The sequence below is a fragment of the Sturnus vulgaris genome, chromosome Z, assembly GCF_052056855.1.
Source record: "Sturnus vulgaris isolate bStuVul1 chromosome Z, bStuVul1.hap1, whole genome shotgun sequence".
NCBI lineage: Eukaryota > Metazoa > Chordata > Aves > Passeriformes > Sturnidae > Sturnus > Sturnus vulgaris.
This window is the reverse complement of record NC_142283.1, coordinates 19,872,495-19,893,223: the sequence shown is the minus strand read 5'-3', so window position 1 is coordinate 19,893,223 and position 20,729 is coordinate 19,872,495. Positions and strand designations below refer to the sequence as shown.

At 36.3% G+C, this 20,729-nt stretch overlaps 1 protein-coding gene across 3 annotated transcripts in view; it reads right to left on the bottom strand.

The window, feature by feature from the left end:
- Positions 1–584: 584 nt before the first annotated feature.
- The window catches only part of COMMD10 (COMM domain containing 10), a 101,120-nt gene continuing 80,975 nt past the window's right edge, over positions 585–20,729 (bottom strand). For all 3 annotated transcript variants that reach the window (XM_088156647.1, XM_088156646.1, XM_088156648.1), the window contains 2 exons: positions 2,008–2,067; positions 585–1,378 (listed from right to left, as the gene is read on the bottom strand). In XM_088156647.1, the coding sequence (XP_088012773.1) occupies positions 2,039–2,067 (29 nt within the window). In that variant the 3' untranslated portion in view covers positions 585–1,378; positions 2,008–2,038. The remainder of the gene's footprint in view (positions 1,379–2,007; positions 2,068–20,729) is intronic.

Below are 20,729 nucleotides of genomic sequence, written 5' to 3'. Positions count from 1 at the left end.
GCCCTTTACTCACACATAGTCTGTTAGTAGCTTTACCATCTGAATCTATTAATTTTCAGCTTGGACAACTTGTGCAAACCTTTACTCTAGAGTTGACAGCACAATCCCTAACAACAAAGCAACAAAAAGGGCCTCCAAAAGCAAAAAAGCAGGAAATCTGGCACAGGAGAACCTAAACTATTCAGGAGAACCAGCCATTCAAAATATACATTTTGGTTGTACTTATATCTACAGTCAAGAGCAAACAAGCTACAGAAGGAAATGGTCTGGTTGGCATCAGGATGTAGGCATCTAGAAGAAAAAAATTCTTAAATCTCTGAACAGACAAATTTCCTCTCACCTTCTACAAGCCCAAAGCCCAGAGTCATACACTGTGCAGAAATTAAGTTGCCTGTCAAAAACAGCAACAAACAAGAACTAAGATGACTTTTACCTTTCTCCTGCTGCTCATGAATCATCTGGAACTAATGGGTGAAAGTATGACTAACTTGGCCTTTAATAACTATACTTCAATTTTTCCTGTTCAGTGTCAAAACATTACTGGTAAAAACAGCATGAGTAAGGATCAACATAGCTTTCAGAAATCTGTCAGGTCATTTTATTTTATTTTTTTTTTTCATACTCTGAGATTTCTCACCTCAGTTATACACCATACTTCTTAGATTCATTAGTGGGCATGCGGTGCTAAGAAGCTATGTCTATTTTCAGTGCCAAGACTAAACACTGAAATCAGAAACATTATTGATTATTTCAAAGAAAAAAAACCCACCAAACTAAAATGGAACAAAGATAACAAAATGAAGTTTGACTAGCCCCAAAATGTGCTTTTAAATTTCTGAATTTATTTTGACAAATCTGTAAGAAGCATTATCTATTGTGTGAATAATATTTTAAAAGTATAGAGATTTTATTAGCTGTGTATTTTCTTACAATTTCTACATTTATGTCCGGAAAAAGGAGTTTTTCCCCAGTTCCTCACTAATATGCAAATTTCTACTAGAATCAAATAACACGCATAATAGGATGAAAAAAAAAAATTTCTGAGGCAGGATAGTATTCTTTTAGGGGGGGAGGGGTGGGCAGGGTGCTTCCCCACTGCAAGCAAAGAAGACTGGCAAATTTTTCACAACTGCTAAGCAAACAAGAGAAAGTCCACTAGAATCTTTAGACCCTCGTAAAGACTCCTGGCTAACGGCACTGGTCTAAAAAGCAGATAAGCCATATAATTTTACAAGAAGCAACCCGCTGAATCCTTCAGGAAACACAGCTTGGCAATCTATCTTCAAATCAAAATAATGAGGTGGCAGGAGCATGATGGAGAAGTAAGTCTTCAAAAACATCACGTAAGGGAATCCAGCTGTGCTTGTATAGTTTCCAGCTATTTTAAGGAAAAAAAAAAGAGAGAAAAAAAACCTCCACTCATAAAATGTTGTTTAGAAACATGCAAACAGAAATATCCAATATCTTCTACTAGGCATACCAAATATATTTGCATACCAATATAAAAATCCTGTACTCATGAATATTTGTTTTTACATGAAGCTATTAGAATTCATTGCTGCAGTTTAAATATTCAAATTTTAAAGAAACAGTTGTCTAAATACTACCTCTTTAGCATGCACAGATGTTTTCCTGTGAATTTCCAATGCATAATAACAAGGAAAAAAAGTAATAGAGTTCATTTTGACTGGATTATGAGCCTAACATCTTGACTGAAGATGTAACACAAAGATGCTATTTCCAGAGAGATCCCCACTGTCAATCATCAGCTACTCCTCCTGACCTAACTGCCAGGTATGCTTACAGTGACCCAAGCCCTGTCTATTGCAAAGCTGAATGCAGAGGCTCTTTCTGAGAATGGTTTATGTGATCAAAGAAATCCAACAGCCTTAAATTAAGTTGGATCCCTTTTTTCCAGTTTCATTAGATTTAATTAATAAAGGCAACAATTCCTGCTGAGCAGCATAAGGTGTTTAAAGAAAATATAGTATTGTAAAATCTACAGACCTTATTGTAGAACTCAAACAGCTCCTGATGGCTAAATTCTACAAACACCTTCTTCAGGTTCTGTAAAGAAGAAAGAAAAAACAGATTTAAAAAAAATGAAGGAATAAACATACTCTTTTCCTTTTTTTCTCTCTCTTCATTTCATTTTCTTTTTTTAACATTAACTTCAGTAAATCAGAATATGAGATCAAGCTATATAAAAGATAATGGTTAGTTTCCTTCCATTCACTACAATGTTCCTCATACATGTATATTTAATTTAAGTGAAGAATTCAAATCTACCAGTATATCTATTCTCCTCCTGAGAAGAACAGTAATAAAATAATCTATGTAAAGAATTTAGTTACCTTATTTTTAAGTCAGCCAAAAATGAAAGATTACATTAATCTTTCTCAGCAGTCCATCTAAGATCTTGCAAATACCGTTTCAGAGTGACAAAGTCAGTAGTGTATTTGATTGAACTGGCACAGCTATTAAAGTACTGCACAGGCACAGAGCTGATACTTCCATTCTCTAATCTAGCAGTTCCAATCTTAGCATGCTGACACTGCTATAGGCATCCATGCAGATTCAGCCCAAGTTAACAATTAACACAACAGCTTCAAAGCAGTGTTTAAGCACTTAAAAAACCCACAAAATAACACAACTGATGAAAACCACTGTAGATAAAACAGATGGTGGTAATAATCCTCTGCATGCATGTGCTGATGTCTATGGGGATGAGGTTAAATTAAAACTTCTGTCCTGCTTAACTTGGAGCCTTCTACCTTCAATCACAGTGCAGATCTATCCACACAGTCCCTAGCCTTATTCTCTCTACTTCAGTTTGTGACTTTATTTATTTAAAAGTAAATTTCTTTTTCTGCACATTCTCTTTGTTTTTCTTAGATTTTTCAAAGCTTGGAGGCATTCCTGATGATAAATTTGCACTTCCATGAACACTAATGAGGCTCTGTGAAAGCTGAATCTCTGGACACCGCTACTCACAAAATATTATCAGCTGAAATAACGTACACACACCACATTTCTTTAACTGATACCAACTTCATGTATCACTTGGGTCAATAGAAAAACACTTGTTTATCCACTAAGTTTAAATAAGTAAGAACACTTTTGCATACAGACAAAGCTGTGGGCCAGATTCTGTGTACTCAAAGCAATGCAAGTCTCAAGTTATGCCAAATAATGTCACTGAATTTGGCACACCAAATGCACAAGACCAGCAGAAGCCCTGGGAACACAGTATAGGTACTGCCTGGTGCCTGCTCCTCAAAAGGAGCTGTAAGAGACACAGGAAAGAGATAAAATAACTGGGGCCAGCCTGTCTGGTGCAATTCCTCCTTCTCACTCTGCAGAAAGAAGGATCCCTTCCAACAATTTCAGGACGGCTACAAAAGCCTAGAAAAGGACCAGTGATTTGCATGAGAGACCAATCTTCCCCCTCTGGGAAGGAACAATGCAATACTGTGAATCGTATGGTGAATACAAAATAAAAGTACCAGGACAGCAGTTTTCTTTGCCATGACTCCAGCTGATTCTCCCTCCAAAGAGCATAATGCCATGACAGGGAAGTAAAAGCATTTTTAAAGGCTTTCTAAAAGCTAAGAAACAAAAAAGAAAGCAAACAAGGGTTTTTTTCAGAAGAGAAGGAGGGTTGAGGAAAAAAGAAAGATACACTAATAGCAAAGGGATCTACCATTTCAGCTGGGATGTTTGCTTGGCGTTTGCCTTCCTAGGATTTTGGTGACTGAATGGAAGGAATTAGAACTGCAAAGAGGGGGTTCAACTAAAAGAAGATATCATGTATCTTAGGAGTTTATCAGTCACAATTAATAGCTCGGATCATTTCTTGAATGATTTCTGGAAAGGAAGTCTGCTGGATTTTGATATAGCAGTTTTGCAATGCCTCCAGAGAGTGGCAGAGAAAGACCTCTGACCAGCAGACCTCATTTCTCTGATCTCTGTGTCTCATTCAAGATGGGCATCTTTTGGTACTACTTCAGACCAGCAAGCACAATCAATTCCCTCTCTCTCTCTCACTGCTTGTCTTTTATATTTTCTAACTACTTTAGTTAGTGCCAGTTAGAAGATAGTATGCAAATGAAAAAAAGTGCAGACCTTAAATTTCAGATTCTCTTTATACTTACTAAAGAAACCCTCTATGCTTTATGAACAGGATGAGATCTCCCTTGCCATTATTATTTAATAATCATTCTCTGAGAACTAGGACAAATTCATGTTGGATTGTGATAGGCAAATGTCTGTGGAGATCTAAAAGAAAGCACACCATGCTAGGCTATGTTTATAGTCTGGGGTGGGAGTAGGAGTGTCAATGGCAGAGAGGTGTAACAATCTTGTATGAAATATGTTGTTTATCTGCATTTAATTGTCTGCTAAAACACATTTGTTTGTATGTGTAAAAACCTGGTGTATCTACAAGATCACTTCAACAGAGAGTAGTGTCACCAAAAAACCCATGCAAAAGTATGGCACCAGTTAAAAAGGTTGATTTGCTTTATATTAAATTTCTCACTAGCATGAGTCCATTAAGGAAGGTGACAAATTATCATTATTGTGTCGTCAGGAGTTCCCATATAAATTACAAAACTTTGTATCGTAACTAGATCCCTACCTAAAAACCTACTTCTCAGGTGGTTGATGGCCCCCCATTTTTAGTTGAGATATCCATTATTCACTTTGATTCTGTGTGAATATAAACAACTGCAATTAAAACTGTGTGCCACAGGACTAGGTTACCATCCAGTTCTTCAATTACTCAGTTAAATTGTCTTAAAAATGACTGCATAGATAGAATATTAAACCCCCAGAGCAAGCAAATTCTTAATACACTTAATGGAATTTTACTCAGACAAGCATACAAAATTACAAACCCAAGAATATTTCAACCGTAACTAAAACACAGGGTGAAAAAAATCACTCTCAGCTTACTTACTTAATTAAATGTCACTGTGAGACAAAGCCTCAACCTATTTATGAAAAGTACAGCTAAGCTGACTTCTTTTATCTGCACATACAAGTTTCCAGATGTTGCCTCTGATCTAGTATGTGTTTCCCAGACGTAAATAAGAAAACAGCAATTTGCTGGATGTCTAACTTCTTTCTTCTTTTTAGCAAATGTATCATTGTTTTTTCCTCTTTCCTTATACATATCTTCCCATCTCTCACCTTCACACTATTCTCTCCCTCATTTTTGGCATCTTATTTTCTCTTTCTTTTTATCATCTTCATGTGAAAGAAAACTAAATTGAGCAACCAGAAAACTAAACTAAATTTATTCCCATTGTCACACTTTGTCACTTCAATAGCTTTTCCAATTACATCCCAAATTTTGTTGCTGTGCCAGTGTTAACTCCTAACTCCTACTTTTAAGAGTTTTAGCTTTGAGTGTGACAGTTTCATAGCATCAGAGAAACATAGATGAACATGCTATTATTATGAAGACAAAGAAATCTCTGAAGTACCAAATGCTTGTTCTTTGGCCTGCTTTGAGAACATGGAAACAGGCTTTTGGTCTGATACAATATCCATGAAGTGTGGCAGGGACTACACTGGAACAGTATGTTCAACAAGCATAGCTAAAGAGTATGTGCAGCACATTAGCTAAATAAAGTTGCTGTTAAGTTCAATGTGTTCATCTACTGTAAAACATAACAAAGCATTTCATTTACTACCAGAAAGGTCTGTGTGAATTGCAGGTGTCACCAAGAAAAATCTTTATATCACTCTGAATTCACTGCAAGGAATATGCTAATAAGCCTTCTGAAATGTGTGGTTTAACATGTTTGACCATGTATCACTAGTGAACGGATTTTAAGTGTAAAAAATTAGACTTTAGTGTCATTTTGCCTTCATACATCTAGATGAAATCTGATTTCATTCCACTCCCACCCCAGGGTTGTATCAATTTACAACTTACAGTCTCCTGAGAACTGTGAAATTCTAATAAGTTTAACTGATTAGGGTTGTTTTCTCCCCTTAAGTATCTTCTCACTTACTGTCTGCTATTATTTTAAAAAACATAACATCTTCATCAGTCTCTAAAAGAAAATTTCCTTTGGGGGTGGAAGGGGGGCAGGGAAGAGGAAAAATAAATGAGAGGAAAATGAAGATAAAACCTTTGTATTCACAGTCAATATTAATATGTTATCTTAACCAAAACAGCCATTCTGAATGTCTGGCTAATTCTACAAAATAGCCACAGTCCTTATTATACACTTAGCTTACAACCACCACCAAACAGTTAAGCAAATTTTTAGCTGAACATGATCATCAGCATAAAATTATAGAAGAAGATACAAACATACAAGATATGTAAGAGTCTCCAATTTCCCCCTATCTTGGCCAACTACTTTAAACACTAATACCTTCTTGCTGCAAAATGTTTCTGTGGAAACCAAGCAAAAATTATTTCCTTAAAATACTTCAGAAAGCAGAGGCAAATTTCTGGTTATAACCAAAGGATTGGGTTTTGCTTTTAGGGGGTTGTTTGGTTGGTTTTACAGTGGGGATGTTTATGTATTTGTAGTGGTTTGTTGGGGTTTTTTTAATACAGTGCTCTATATAGTCTTATTTTAATGTACTAATGCAAAAAGCCTTATTACTAATGACAAAGTTTTAGAACCTTACATACTACACAGCTATTGTCTCCAACCCCATGCGTAGGCATAGAGTGATGCACTAGAAGTTATAAATAAAAGCAAAACTTCTGGTTCAAAGCTAACTTGAACACAAAAAACTGATACTACTGTTCTCAACTGTGAAGCTACAACAACTTCAACAATGTTGAAAAATAAATGCTATGCATTTTGAAGCAAATGGAGGGATAAGCTGAATTACATATTTATAATCTAAATATCTAATGATAATGATAATGTTCCGTGACTGAGCAAATGTAAAAAATACAGTATATTCAGCAAAGCTTTTTAATAGTAACTATGTGAAATAATATACATCCCAGTCTCCATATTCTAATATTACCTTTAATACTATCTTGAGCTACATTGCCATTAGGATTGAGAGGAGAATATTTTCATATTTGCTATTCATTCTCCAGTTTATCCCTATTAGATATCCTTAAAATCTCATCTATAACAGAATTATATGGATAATTAAGAAAATCGGTTTACAGCCAAATTAAGATTCATTCCCAAAAAGATCCCAGTTGATTCTTACTAGTCTACATTTCCCTCTGGACCTATCAATTTTTGTGCTACATTAATTCAGTCTTCCTTTAAACTTGCTTGGACCCTGGAGAACTGTGCATTCACCTAAGCACTTATAACTTACAGCCCTTTTTCTATTTGTATCTCACAGAATTTACCAAAAAGTTTGAGCTGCTTGGTCAGGAAGATCAATTTTAAGAAGAGCACATACATTAAAACAGACCAGCATCTCTTAGAAGCACACCTGCTTCTCAACTCTCTGCATATGAGAGACAGTAATTAAAGTTCTTCATATTCTTACAGCTGTAGATGGATGTAATTCAACTCAGGGATTCAGCAAAACACAGAGAGTTAAATACAGACTAATATATTCCTAATTAAGCTTTTTTCACATCATCAAAAAATGTGACCTTCAAACTTCTTTTTCCAAGCTTATCTCCATTTTCAATACCAAATTCTTATTTTTGTAGAGGAAAAAAATCATTTTTTATGACTGAGTTACATGCATTTCAAGTTTCAGTGTAACCGTTATAAAATATAAGATACTAATCCACTCTTTTCCTGACCAACATGTTAACATCCAGTTTGTAAGCGTACTGCCCTTTCAAAGTTACACTTCTTTTTCATATAAGCTTAAGAAATTAAAATTCCTTGTGTTTTCAGGGAGATCAAGATCTGCATCATACTAAAGATGTCTTTCCCTCTCTTTGTAATCTGTATGTAAGCATCCTAACAAAAGGTCTGTGTTGATTTCCTAAGATCTAACCAATGTGTTACTGGAATTTATGGGGATACACAGAGATAAATCTTGAATCTCACTCCAGCAGATTCAGGATCATTTAAGCATGTTTGCATGGAAGATATCAAGAATTAATTTATTGCCCAGTCTGGTAATAAGGCAACAGATTCTGCAGGCATTTGGAGACCTACAGAAGACCTGACATACACCCAAACTGCAATAAGAATTGTCAGTTACTGCCATTTCCGTAACTCCTGTTCCTCTCCATCCTCACAAAAAGTATCCATTATTGGCTGAATAAACTGATGCAAAACTATAGACAGGAGATGGGACACAACTACTAAAACTACTACCACATAGGCTGGGTAGATCACAGAGACTAAAGGCAGATAGGTCCCTTTTTTCACAGTAAGTAAGGAAAATGCTTTTAAAACTGAGAGAATTATCTGGAAAAAAAACCCCTAAAACTACAGTTTTCACCTCAGTACATTGTGTCAGAGTAAATACCATCTTGCTAAAGAAAAGAGAGATAGAAAAGCCTTTTTTTCCAATAGCTGTATCCAAGAAAAGTGTTCCTAGGAATTTACATTCCTCTAAGTACCATTATTATATTGGTTGGCCTCTTAATGATACTTTTGCATGGAAAATCTCTCAAAACCAGAGGTCTAGAGATGAGGGTTGACACTTCTGTGCAGATTATGTTAAATATATTTTTAGAAAAACATCACAGTAAACAAACATGCTTTTTCGAGAAATTGAGGGGTAGATGTGTATCAATGCATGCCTATCACTTAAAAGCATGTCTTTTATACTGATACTTCCCTGTATGCTGAAAGTACAGAAAATGGCTCATAGAAGATCTATTGAAAGGCTGACCTGTTTTATGTCAGTTCTGTATTTTGTATTTACCTTCACATGTCCTTTCCTTCTTTGAAGATAACTATAAACACTGCACAAGCTCCTGATTGATTCCGCACAAGATTCCACATGGGTTCACTCACTTAAAGCAACCAGCATCCATCCACATGAATGTTGCTGTATTTTCCGGATTCAATATCAAAACATGCATAATTTCCAAAAACAGTATAGCCAACAAAGCATATGTTTACAAATCACTGAAAGGCTGTCACAATTACTAAGAATATCACAGATTTTTCTGAGGAACACAGGCCCTAATAATAATTATTCTCCTGTTTCATTTCTCACCTAATTCTGCAAATTCTACTGTAATCCAAATACTGCAGAAAGCTCTTTGAAAAAGCAATCTTACTTAAAATTTTAAAAAAACCAAACAAACACTCTTTCTTCCTATTAAATTTCACTGTATCAAGTTTGGAAAAGAGAGTTCACGGGAAATCGCATACACCCTAATTGCTGCATACTGCTTATACTGTCTGCAACTATCAAAATACAACTTTCTTCTCTAGTCAGAGCTACACTGTAATAACTGGTTTTACTCCTCAGAAGAAATTAAATTCTTATGTTTCACATTTTGGTCACTTGTCACAGAAATTATGATATTAAAAAAATTAAGTTCAGGAACTTAACTGCCACAAAAACTAGGCAGTTGTCTGTTTCTTTTATTTCCACTGGGGCTAGCATGCGTAAGTCTTCAAAGCCATGAAGACCAGTGAGTTCACATTTCCATTCTAGAGATAGCTCACATCAAAACTGACACAACAGTCTTACATTTACCTGTAATGATAAGGAATTCACTTTGCTTCTTGTTATTGTATTCACAGATAACCTCTGCTGAGGAAAACAGAAAGCCTAGGCATGCTGGCACCAGAAATGCTTTCAAGCTTTTCTGACCTCACATGTTCACCAGATTTGATCACAGCTGATCCCATTTTGATTTGATTCCACATTAAATTTTACAAACTACATATCAAAAAGATGTCACATAGCTATAGTTGTGAAATATTTTCATTATTACGATCAGAAAATAATCAGATTCTAGGAAACTAACAGAACTGAGTGTAAATATTATATGCAACATTAGCCTAGTATTGTCATCCACCAATTTAAGATTACGATCTTAAATGGCAAACAATGCACCTCTGGTAAGTGTCTTGAACAGCAAAGCTCAGCTTACAGCATCAAAGCCACACTGAGAACTTTTTGCATCTAGACATACAATGGTCAAAACCCCTGTTAGCAAGAAGAGCAGCTCAACATCACGCACAGAGTGTTTTAAAGAGCTTCTCACACAGCTTGCTTGCAGTTGATATAATTAACCTGGAGTTACAAATACTTTATGTTCTAGTCAATTACACATCTAATGTTGGGTCTGAAGCTGGATTTAGAGGAACCCAAATTGTCATCCAAACCACTCAGGAAGCCACCCTCTTGTTCTTGTCTAAAAGCCAGATAAAACCTCTCTGTCCAGAGAAGAAACCTGGGTTGTTACCATCTGCATCCACAGCTAGATCTGATGGAAATATTACATGGTGAAGTCATGCAGATGACTAACATTTTACGAAGGATTTTTATCTCCATTTTAGAATGGAGGAAGCTGGCATCTTTTTGAATTATTACCTTCTGACCCTACCTGGTTCAGTAAGAAACTCCATTGCTGTATTGTTTTACCACAAAGAGCCATTCTTTCTTCATCACTGGAATATCTGAAAGTATCTATTGTTTCTCCTGAGGAACAAGAAAAGCAGCTGGATAAAAGACGCCAGCAGTGAGAGGAAAGATCTAAGGAAGCTCAGATCCACATGAAATCAATGTAACTGATGTGAAAACACCCTTTCAAAAATCTGCTTAAATATTTACGAAATGTTGAGATTAGATAATTTGTAAATTAGTTATTTTTCTTTGAAAAGGGTCACTCGAAGTATCACAAATTTGGATTTTGTCAGGCAGAACAGCAAAGATAAAATGTTTGGGTCTTTTTTGGTTTTTTTTTCTAAAGGGATGCTAGTGGCTGTCAGCAAGTATGTTTTTGATCTCCAGTGGGCAAATCATTCCAGCAGCTAGCAACTGGGGGCTTGCACACAAATCTCAGCTGCTGAAAGACAGGGAAGTCATGCAGGAATGAGGGATGTTAACTAGAAGTCTAGTCCCCAGCAGGATCAAAGAAAGAACTCTTTGAGACTAAGGTTGTTTGTAAAGTAATGCATATTTCATCAATTTTAAAGATTTACTTATTTTTATGAGGAAGTCACCTACTTACTATTTTTACTGTATTCTAAGGGCTGTAATATATCTACAGCTTTTGCTACAATGCTCCCAATCTACAAATAAGTGTTGGTATCTCTTCCTTGCCATGAGCAACCCAGCAAAGCCTCAAACCAGAGCTACCAGTTCCTATCAATGACACACTGATGTCAGAGTGTGAACAAAGTTACATTGCATCACTAGCCTGACCAAGTAAACACCAAGATTTCTCAGACAACAGGCAAGAGATCATTAAAACCAAAGTTTCTCAAATTAGACAAAATGCTTCACCTTTTTACAAGAATTACAGATTGATTATATTGTCTTCTCTCATTATTACTCCACAAATTAATAAGAATGTGGAAACAACCACTTACTACAAAGAAATCAAGCAACAACTTTTTGTCACTGAAGGTTGCAAATATTCTAATGACACAAAATCAGCTATTTTGGATTTCAGACAAAGGAATTTCAGTGATTTTGCTTTACTACTTTTGATGACAAGTTATTTAAAGCTTGATGCAGTGGAGTGGTATGAATTCTCACATCCTACTGAAAACTGGACAAAGTGCTAAGGACAGAAAGTACAAGTTCTATGTGTTTTCACATACACTGAAGATGAAATGAGATCTCTCACCCACAGCTTCCTTCAAAGCCAGACATATGAACATAAGTGTGTAAGTAATATCCTCTCAGGAAAGAAAAAAAAAAATTTTTTTTGCTAATATAAGCAACTCGAAAGAAGGTATCAAATCCTTTTTTATTTTCTTCAAGTCTGTGTGCTATTGAATTACAGTTCATACAGGTTGCTTTGAAAGACAGTAAGTAATATGAAGGAATATAGTACAGATTATTTTACAGATGGCAGGAGCATAATCCAGGCTGGCTGCAATGGTTTCAATAATAATCAAGACCAAGATACTTTTTATACTTCTCTCTCAAAATGAATCCATTTAGCTCCCAATTAATTACATTTTTTTCTTTCAAGACAGCACTACATGATGCAAAACTAAAATGGTAAAGCAAGCAACAGAAAGTGTATGTGGTGTAATCTTTTCACAAAAATAGACACAAAATTAATAGTAAAACTAAACTTAATATCTTTTTAATCTTTTTAACATATGAGTTCTTCAAAGGGAAAAATGGAATAGTAAAACATTACAGGCCAGTTTGCAAATACTATTTTCTTAGAATCACACATCATTAAGATTGGAGCCCACCCAACCTTTGACCAAACACCACCATGCCAACTAATCCACAGCACTGAATGCCACACCCAGTCATTTCTTGAACACTTCCTCTACTTCCTCTACTTCCTCTTCCTGGGCAGTTCATTCTAATCTTTAACAACCTCTCCCAGGAAGAATTTCTACCTGGGGTCCAACATGAACCCCCCCGGGAGCAGCTGGAGGCCACTTCTTCTTTTCCTGCTGCTAGTTCCCAACCTTTCTATAACCTCCTTTGAGGCAGCTGTTAGTACCAAAACAGTGTCCAATTGCATTCGAGGTGTAAAACTGGTCACTGAGCAGCAGAAAAATTAACTAGAAGAATGAATGGGTGACAGCTGAACTAGTGAACCAGAAAGACAGCCTGATGATCCTAGTCAGGATCAGGGTGACAGCAGAGAGTATAAATAAAGAGTATCTATGTTTTCTTACTGGTGTGACAGAATTAACAGTAGAACACACACTAAAGGGAGATGCCACTGGATTCTAGGCATGAGAAATGTTTCTTAACTGTTGAAGAAAGTAATTCCAAAACTCTGCACAGAAGACTGAATTGCCCAAATTGCAAAAATTTTCTTTAATGAGAAAAACAGTCTAACATACGTGGGAGTATTACTTTTAAAGGATTAAAACACTATTTGGAAAGAGAAGTAATGCTATCTGGATAGTTTTGTTTATTTTGGAGATAAACAGTTTGACTGGTTTACAACAATAAACTAGGCAGGACTCTATGGCCAGGCAATGGCTCTGTGGGACTAGAGGATACCTAAGGAATACATAGATCCAACAGCTGATTTGCCAGTCGGCAATCTACTTCTCAATCTGATAAACACAGTACTTGGGGTTTTGTGGAACTGGTAATATCCTCTAAATCCTTCTATATAACATCCTTCTAAAGCTGAAGCCTACAGAGACATGGAATTCTAGAATGCAGTAACAAAGCCTGGTACTACAAGGGAAAGGGCCAGATGAATAAACTGTGTGTATCAGCAAGAATTCTGATAAATATTCAAAATGAGGTTTTGTACTTGAACTAAAATGCTTCTTCAGTAGTTGTTCATATTTTCTATGTGTTGAAAATATTGAAATGTGAAAATCAACATATGGGAGGGCAAAAGCTACAAGCCGTTTAACAACTGCTATCCTTAGTACAACAGTGAATGAAGATCCAGAAAACTGAAGATCCTGAAAGATTTTCCATTCTTTTTTTCTTCTGGGAACTAAAATTTTCCTTTCTGAAATGCATCCTTCAAGGAATGATAAGAGATTCTTACCTTAAAATGCATTCCATTGTAAGAAGAAGAAGAGAGCATTTACCTCCCCAAGCAAAAACACAGCCATCAGCCCCAGAGTAGTGATTCTCCTCTGTTCAGCAATTGTAAGGCTTCATCTGAGACACTCCATCCAGTCCTGCACAGCCCCAGTACAGGACAGATGTTTTTAAGCAGGGGAGAGTTGAAGGGTTGAAGGGTTATCATCCGGATATACCAGATGTGAAGACAAACTAGAAGGTTTGCTGTGTTTGTAACACGGTTAAGAATAGGGTATCTACCTGCAGTCCTATTGTCCTGAGGTAATCCTTAATGTTACTGCAGTCCAAATCTATCTGGGCCAACAATTCCCACTGTATCTTTAAGACTCTACAAACGAGAACCCTGGTGGGGAATGTGCTATAGCAGGTGCTTTTACAATCATCTCTTGCAGGCGGTTTCCTGGCTTTTGCCACGTGGTATTTGCTTCACTGGCTCTTTGGTCTTTGCTTATGCAGAGATTTTCTCCTTTTTGGATTTTCTTTTCATTTTTTTTCTTTTTCCTCATCTCAGAGAGGCTGCAGTAGGGGTTTTGGGCTGCCTTGGGGAGGATTCTGCAGGTGCCCATCCACAGTCGAGGCACCGGCCAGCCGCAACAGGGTGGCCCTGGCAGTGACCGGCCGGGCCACCAACACCGAGTGAGTGTCCAGGCCCGGCCCAGCAAACACCAAGGGCCAGCCCTGGGCCACGGCTCGCCTCCTGGGAAGGGCCTGGCCCCTGCTGAGCTGTCCAGTCTCTCTCCATCTGCTGCCAGACCTGCTCTGGGAGCTCCTTCCTGCCTTCCCTAGAGGGATCTGCTGCCATCTCATCCCTCTGTCCTAAAGCCCAAGGCTGTTCCTGCTGGACACGGTCTCAGGAAGGGCATTTCCAGCATTTCGGGTCTCTTTGTTGGTGCGGCAGATCATGAGTTTGCTATCTAGCGGTTATTTACTGTTACCTTCTTTATTCTTGCCTGTTGCCACTTCGTTTGTTACTAATTATTATTTTTTTTCACTAATATCTGTTGGTATCTCATTCATCATTGGTGAGAAGAGATTAGCTGGAATCAAGGAGGAAGTTACTCATTTCAGACTGCCTACCTTTTTACACTGTCTCAAATCTATACACCGATATGTAACAATTAAAATGTATCTCTGTGACAGGTGATTTTAGCTTGTTCTGTTAAATATTGACATCTTACCTGTTTAAAGAGTTCACCTCATAACAAAGAATCATGTTTGGCAACAAATAATAACCATCCCTTAGAAGAACTGACAAGGAATACAATTTCAATCCATTCATGTCCATCCAATGTCTCCAAATAATTCTCACAGGGAGCTGATCCAAACAAAATCCCTAAAAGTTGTTAACCACACCTTCTACATGGCCACTGTTCTTCAGTCTTAAAAGACCTAGATCGAGATGCACCAGTAATTTCAATAGATATTGACTGATAAGCAGCAAGAGTAGACAAAAAGATGATCTAGATAACTTGGTAGGAGGCCAGTGAAGTTCACAAGAGACAAGGCTGTTGATCAGTCAGGTCTTGGGAATCTCAAGATTTACTGGCCTCCTGTTTGTTTATCACCACCAGTTTGAAAGTGCTGCAACGGGAGTGTGATTAAAGAATTTCAGCACAAACTTCAATAACTCTGAAACTTTAAAAGTAGTATAAAACATCCATAAAGAGCAAGTGTAAGAGTGAATACCCAAAGGGTCCAGAGCTCTTGGATAAAAAATTGTCACTACTAGTCAGCTTCACCTCTAGACACTACCACTCAGAGCATCACTGGGCAATAGGGCTCTTGCTGTAGAGACAAAATGCTATGGTCAGATAATACAAGGACCTAGATTACCTTCAACCACTAAAATGTGCTTAATAGAAAGTCAATACATTAATTTTGCATTAGTGGTTGCATAGCCCATTCTCTCAGAATCTAAGACAGCATAAAAACGCAAGGCTGGCATAAATTCTGTATTAGCTGCATATATTCTAGTTAATGTGACAGAATGGCTATCTTGTACCCAACATTACAATTCTTCTGTGAGATATGAGCAGTGCAGAGATATACTACTAATGATTGTGAAATCATGCCTTGACTCCATGGCATTAACCTAATTGTGAAATTAGACTTCGTTGATTTCACAGCTGGGTACTGACTGGCTATGAATTGAACTGAAAATGCTATTTACAGGCCAGTATGTGGCAATACTTCCCAGCAAACAAGAGACTGAAGATGTGAAGACAGATATCAAAATGGGGCTGTAAATTACTTTGCTGAATGCTCTTACTCAAAAGCTGCCTGGAATATTTCACTACTCTGAAGCCATGCCATAGTGAATCTCACAGGCCATTATTCAGATGATAATAATGACAACGGTTACTAGAAAATACCATATTGTCTACACTACTCTTCAATGCAGCACAGCATCATCACCCTAGTGTTGCAGTTTTATGTCTAATATATTTTTTTAACATTTTCATGGAAACCAAGAAAGACTGACAGAGATTCACAATCAAAACTGACACAAATTAATAAAATTTTATGGCAATTTTTCTTTAGTTACTTCATAATCCAGAATCCCACTGCTTCTAGTTGCTGACTACAAAAAGCAAAATCTTCTCTAGTTGAACAACTACAGTTGAAAGCACAAAATAATGCAAGGATTTTAAAACTAAATATAACTTTGTCACTATTAATGTTTTCCACCCTGACCATGGTGGTTTAAATAGCTTCACAATCAAGAAAATGTGTGAAATCAATTGTGACTGGGGATTATAAAAGAAAGTAAGTTCATGAAGATCAATCTAGAAATCAACAGAGACCTGGGAAAAGACAGGCCTCAGGATCAAGAGTCTGCAAGAGTGGCTTCTGTCCAGCCTTGCCATCGTCTGTCCTCTAGGAGTGAGGAGGAAAAGACAGTCCTTATTTTGCCATCCCTATAATACCCAATTAGATGATTCTTGGGCTTCAGTAACAGTCTGCCCCTGTATTTCCATATTTGTATATGGCAAAAAGCAGTTTCAATGGACTACAGTTACAGACCAACAGAAAATCCAACTATTAAAAAAAGTGCCTGCAATCAACTTGTTCCCATTGAATAAGGATTTGACTAGAGTGCTTCACTAGTAATAGAGAATTTTTTTTAAAAAATATATTTTATAAGAAGTAAAAAATGTTAGGTTTTGCAATGATAAAAACTTACTGCTCCATCAGTGCAATAAATTTTTTAACCCCTTTAATTAAGCAAATTTTAAGAATTCATTTGATGTTTCTGCCAGTCCAGCTCGTTCTCAATGAACTATAGTAAATGCTTTATTATTTAATTTGTTTGTTTGTGCTTTGCTTTTTTGTAACTGCTTTCCACTGAACTGCAGTGAACATGTTATTTGGGCTTTTTAATTTTTTGGGGGGCCCCCTATCACAGAGCCTATCCATGCTAGATCAGAAATGGTTCCTTCTGCACTACCATTATCTAGTATAAAAATCTTGCCCTAAAACCTGTGGGTAAGAATTAGGTGCATATATGCAGCATTCATTACTTAAAATCTTGTATTCTGTTCTGTAAAACTTTTTTCTCACTTCAAGCTTTTTTGAATAACAGGGAGGAAAAATGCACCTGAAATAAATAAACTTGTTTTAGAAATAATTTCTAACAAAAATTAAATATGCTCAAGGGCGTCCACATTTTATGTAAATGCTTAGCATGAAATCATTTTCTTATGGTTAAGATAAATATCAGTGGACAAAAGGAGGGAATGGAACATGGTAAAAGTACCAGCTTTTATTGTATTCATTGATTAATACTACACCAATGTAGACTAAAAGAACTACAATGGTGAACACAAGTGTATAAAAATGTACACAAGTGAGCTTTCCAGCATCCCTGAGAACTTACTGAAGATATATTACATTTGTTCACAAGTTTGTGTGTCATCTGCAGCACAGCATGAGATTAGACTGGCTATACAGTCTAACGCTTTCTTGATAAGTTTACCTAGCCACAGCTCTAATGTTCAGTTCTCCCTTTTGCAGAAAGATGAAATGACTTGTAAATGCTTCTGCTGACTTCATCTTCCTCTTGATCCTCAATACTAACACCTGAAGTTTTAAAAGTGGCACTTCTGAAAAAGCTTAGGAGACTCTAAGAGTTGTAACTTGCCTCATACATCATTTCATACTAGCAGTTTATATTTTTGACTAGGAGTAAAGTGCAGATCTGTATAAATCAGTAAATTCAGTTTCCTCATGTTGTAATGAAGAGCTGTCACACCTTCAATCTTGAGTTATTTTTATTTAATTTCAATCCAGGATTGGACATCTTTTGTATGACAGGTGATGTGAACTCCTATGCTACCTAGATTCTACTTCCATAGTCCAATAGAAAATATTACAACACACAATGTACTTCTTAAAAAAACCCTCATGCCTACAATACGAAAAAGTCTCTATAAAAAAATTGAGACTGAAACCTCATTTGAAAATTACTTGCTTTTCAAAAAATCCAATTAATTAACAAGCAGATTTTAGGCAAAACCATCTGTCCATTTCAAAAGACAATTAATATCTTTGCCCAGAATATTAAATCTTACATGGCCATAGAAATACCAACACTTAATTCAATACTGAACCATCTTGCTAGAGGGAAAATGTAGAATAGCCCTTTTGTAAACTCTGTTAAAAATGTATGAGATATTTTTTGGTTAGGAAAATTTAATTTTTTCGATCCATAACCCCTGAATGTCACACAGACTAAATACCCACATGCATTCTAAGCAAAGCAGATCAGAAGTAGGCAGCATATATTAATAACAATGGGCCTATTAGCATGGAATCAGAATGCCAGTCTTAACATGAACAGGTCACATGTCTGTACAGCAAGCAGACTGACAATACAAATTTTCTCAATATGCAAACCTTTTGTTGCAAACTACTTTTTTTTTTTTTAATTGTGATACATGCATTTTATACAATCAGGATAAAACAAGTAAGTGTAATTATTTTAAAAACGCATAACTGTATTTGGTTTTGCCCAAGCAGAACAGGCAGAGGACAAAAAAAAAAAAAAAAAAAGAAATGGGGGAAAAAGTTGCCATTAAACAAAACTAAGATAGAAAATGCATTTTTTCCCGCATTAGAAATTATTTCAACAAGTAACTTTGAAGCACGTTACAGGAATATCTAGTAATTCCACGGAAGCCAGAAATGCAATCTTGGAGAAGGAAGCTATTTTCATCATAGAATCACAGAGTGGCTTGTGTTGGAAGGGACATTAAGGATCATCTGGTTCCAACCTCTCTACAGTGGATAAGGATGCTATTCACTAGATCAGGTTGCTCAGGAATCCATCCATCCTGGCCTTGAACACTTCCAGGGATGGAAAGTGTAACAGATTTTATTTTGCAACATTAGAAAAGCAACTAATTCTAAAAAACAAAGGCATATTTGATTCTTGACTCCATTTCTAATCCTAGTTGATCCTAAGGCCCTCTACAAACATTTCAAACTTGCAACTAATTCAATGGTCCAGAAAGAAACACCTTTTGTCACGCTCTGCTAACCAGAACTGCAATGCCATTTAAATTCCACTAATTTCAGTTGGTAAACACTCCTCAGACTTTCTCTTCCTCCCTTTATGCATTTGCAGGGTAAACATTTCAAACATTTTGGTATTGATGTCAAAGGTCCTTGAAACTACTTTTTGAAACAATGTGTCTGGCCCTCAAAAGTCATCAAATGCTAATTTATTTTCCACAAATCTACTTACATTATCAAATAACCCTTCCAATGAGCTTTGTTATCAAATATTGGATAAAAGTAAATATGTTAACTATTAATGATCATTAAATTTACAGAAAAAGTACTAAAAATCTTATTCAGACTACAGAAAGTATATAATTGATTATTATTTTGCTGCCAAAGCACCTACTGCTTCTCTGAATGGTAAAATATTTTTCCTTCCCTGTGCAAGGTTATCACTTATCTACTCACTCCCTTTATTTCATTAAAATGTAGTCTGCTGCTCTACTGTAGAAATTCCCAGCCTGCTGATAAACACTAGACTCTGCCTAAACATGTCTAAGTACGCTTCAAGATTTCATACAGCTTTAGGTGACAGCATGTTAACGTAAAAAAGGATTTCCACCCAGAAAAATCTGATAATCACTTGCTATAGCTGTCAACTGTTTATCAGCTTATGTTAAAAGACAGCTGATTTCTATGCATATGTAGCTGGTTAAAGCAGCACAGTTCAGGAGAGTTCAGCTGACATACTTTTATCCATAAGGAGCAAACTGGGTGACGTGAGTCAACTTTGCAAATCCACAAAGACTTTCAGGCAGAACAATGAAGTTAGATGTTACATTCTCATAAGAGCTTCATCTCTTCAAGCCACTGCAAAGCTGGTATGCAACTGCATGGTAAGAAGTATGAGCCACCCCAAAATTGAATGTGCAGCAGATTTTCCTTCTTCTACCAAGATTTCAGAGAGCTTTTCTTCAATAATAAAGCAACAACTTGTCTGAATTTAGTAAGTAAAAGAATTAATATTTCTTGAAAAGTATTTAATCCCAAATACCCTTTATAGCACACGAAATACTTTTTAGATTGCTTTGTATTTTACAACAATCAAGAACACTTTATTAGTGGATTGGGGGTTGTTTTGTTTGTTTGTTGGGGTTCCTTTTGTTTGTTTGTTTGATTCTTTCTTTCAGGACCTAAGCAGCTAAAATTTTATCTAAAAGACAGACATATGGACAGACCCTTCAAATTTCTTGGCTGGAGTTTATTGTAAGCTATACAAGAATAATATTGTAGCATTCATATATGTCAATGTTGAAACAATTTATTTACTTTCTAAGACTGTATCTTCCCCCCTCCCCCATAAGAATATGATGTTTATCACCAAGGCTTCTGCTTATCATGTAAAACTACTAATTAGAACAAAGAAATATTTTTATCACCTTTAGCAGAATTCAGTGATTTTTGTAGGCAATTGTATTAACATAACTCTAACTGACACTAAGGTTTTTAATAGGCATGTATACTTATGTCCCCTGCTTTTTTACCAAAATAAACAATAGACAAACTTACTATTCTCCTAACACAAGGAAAAAAAAAAG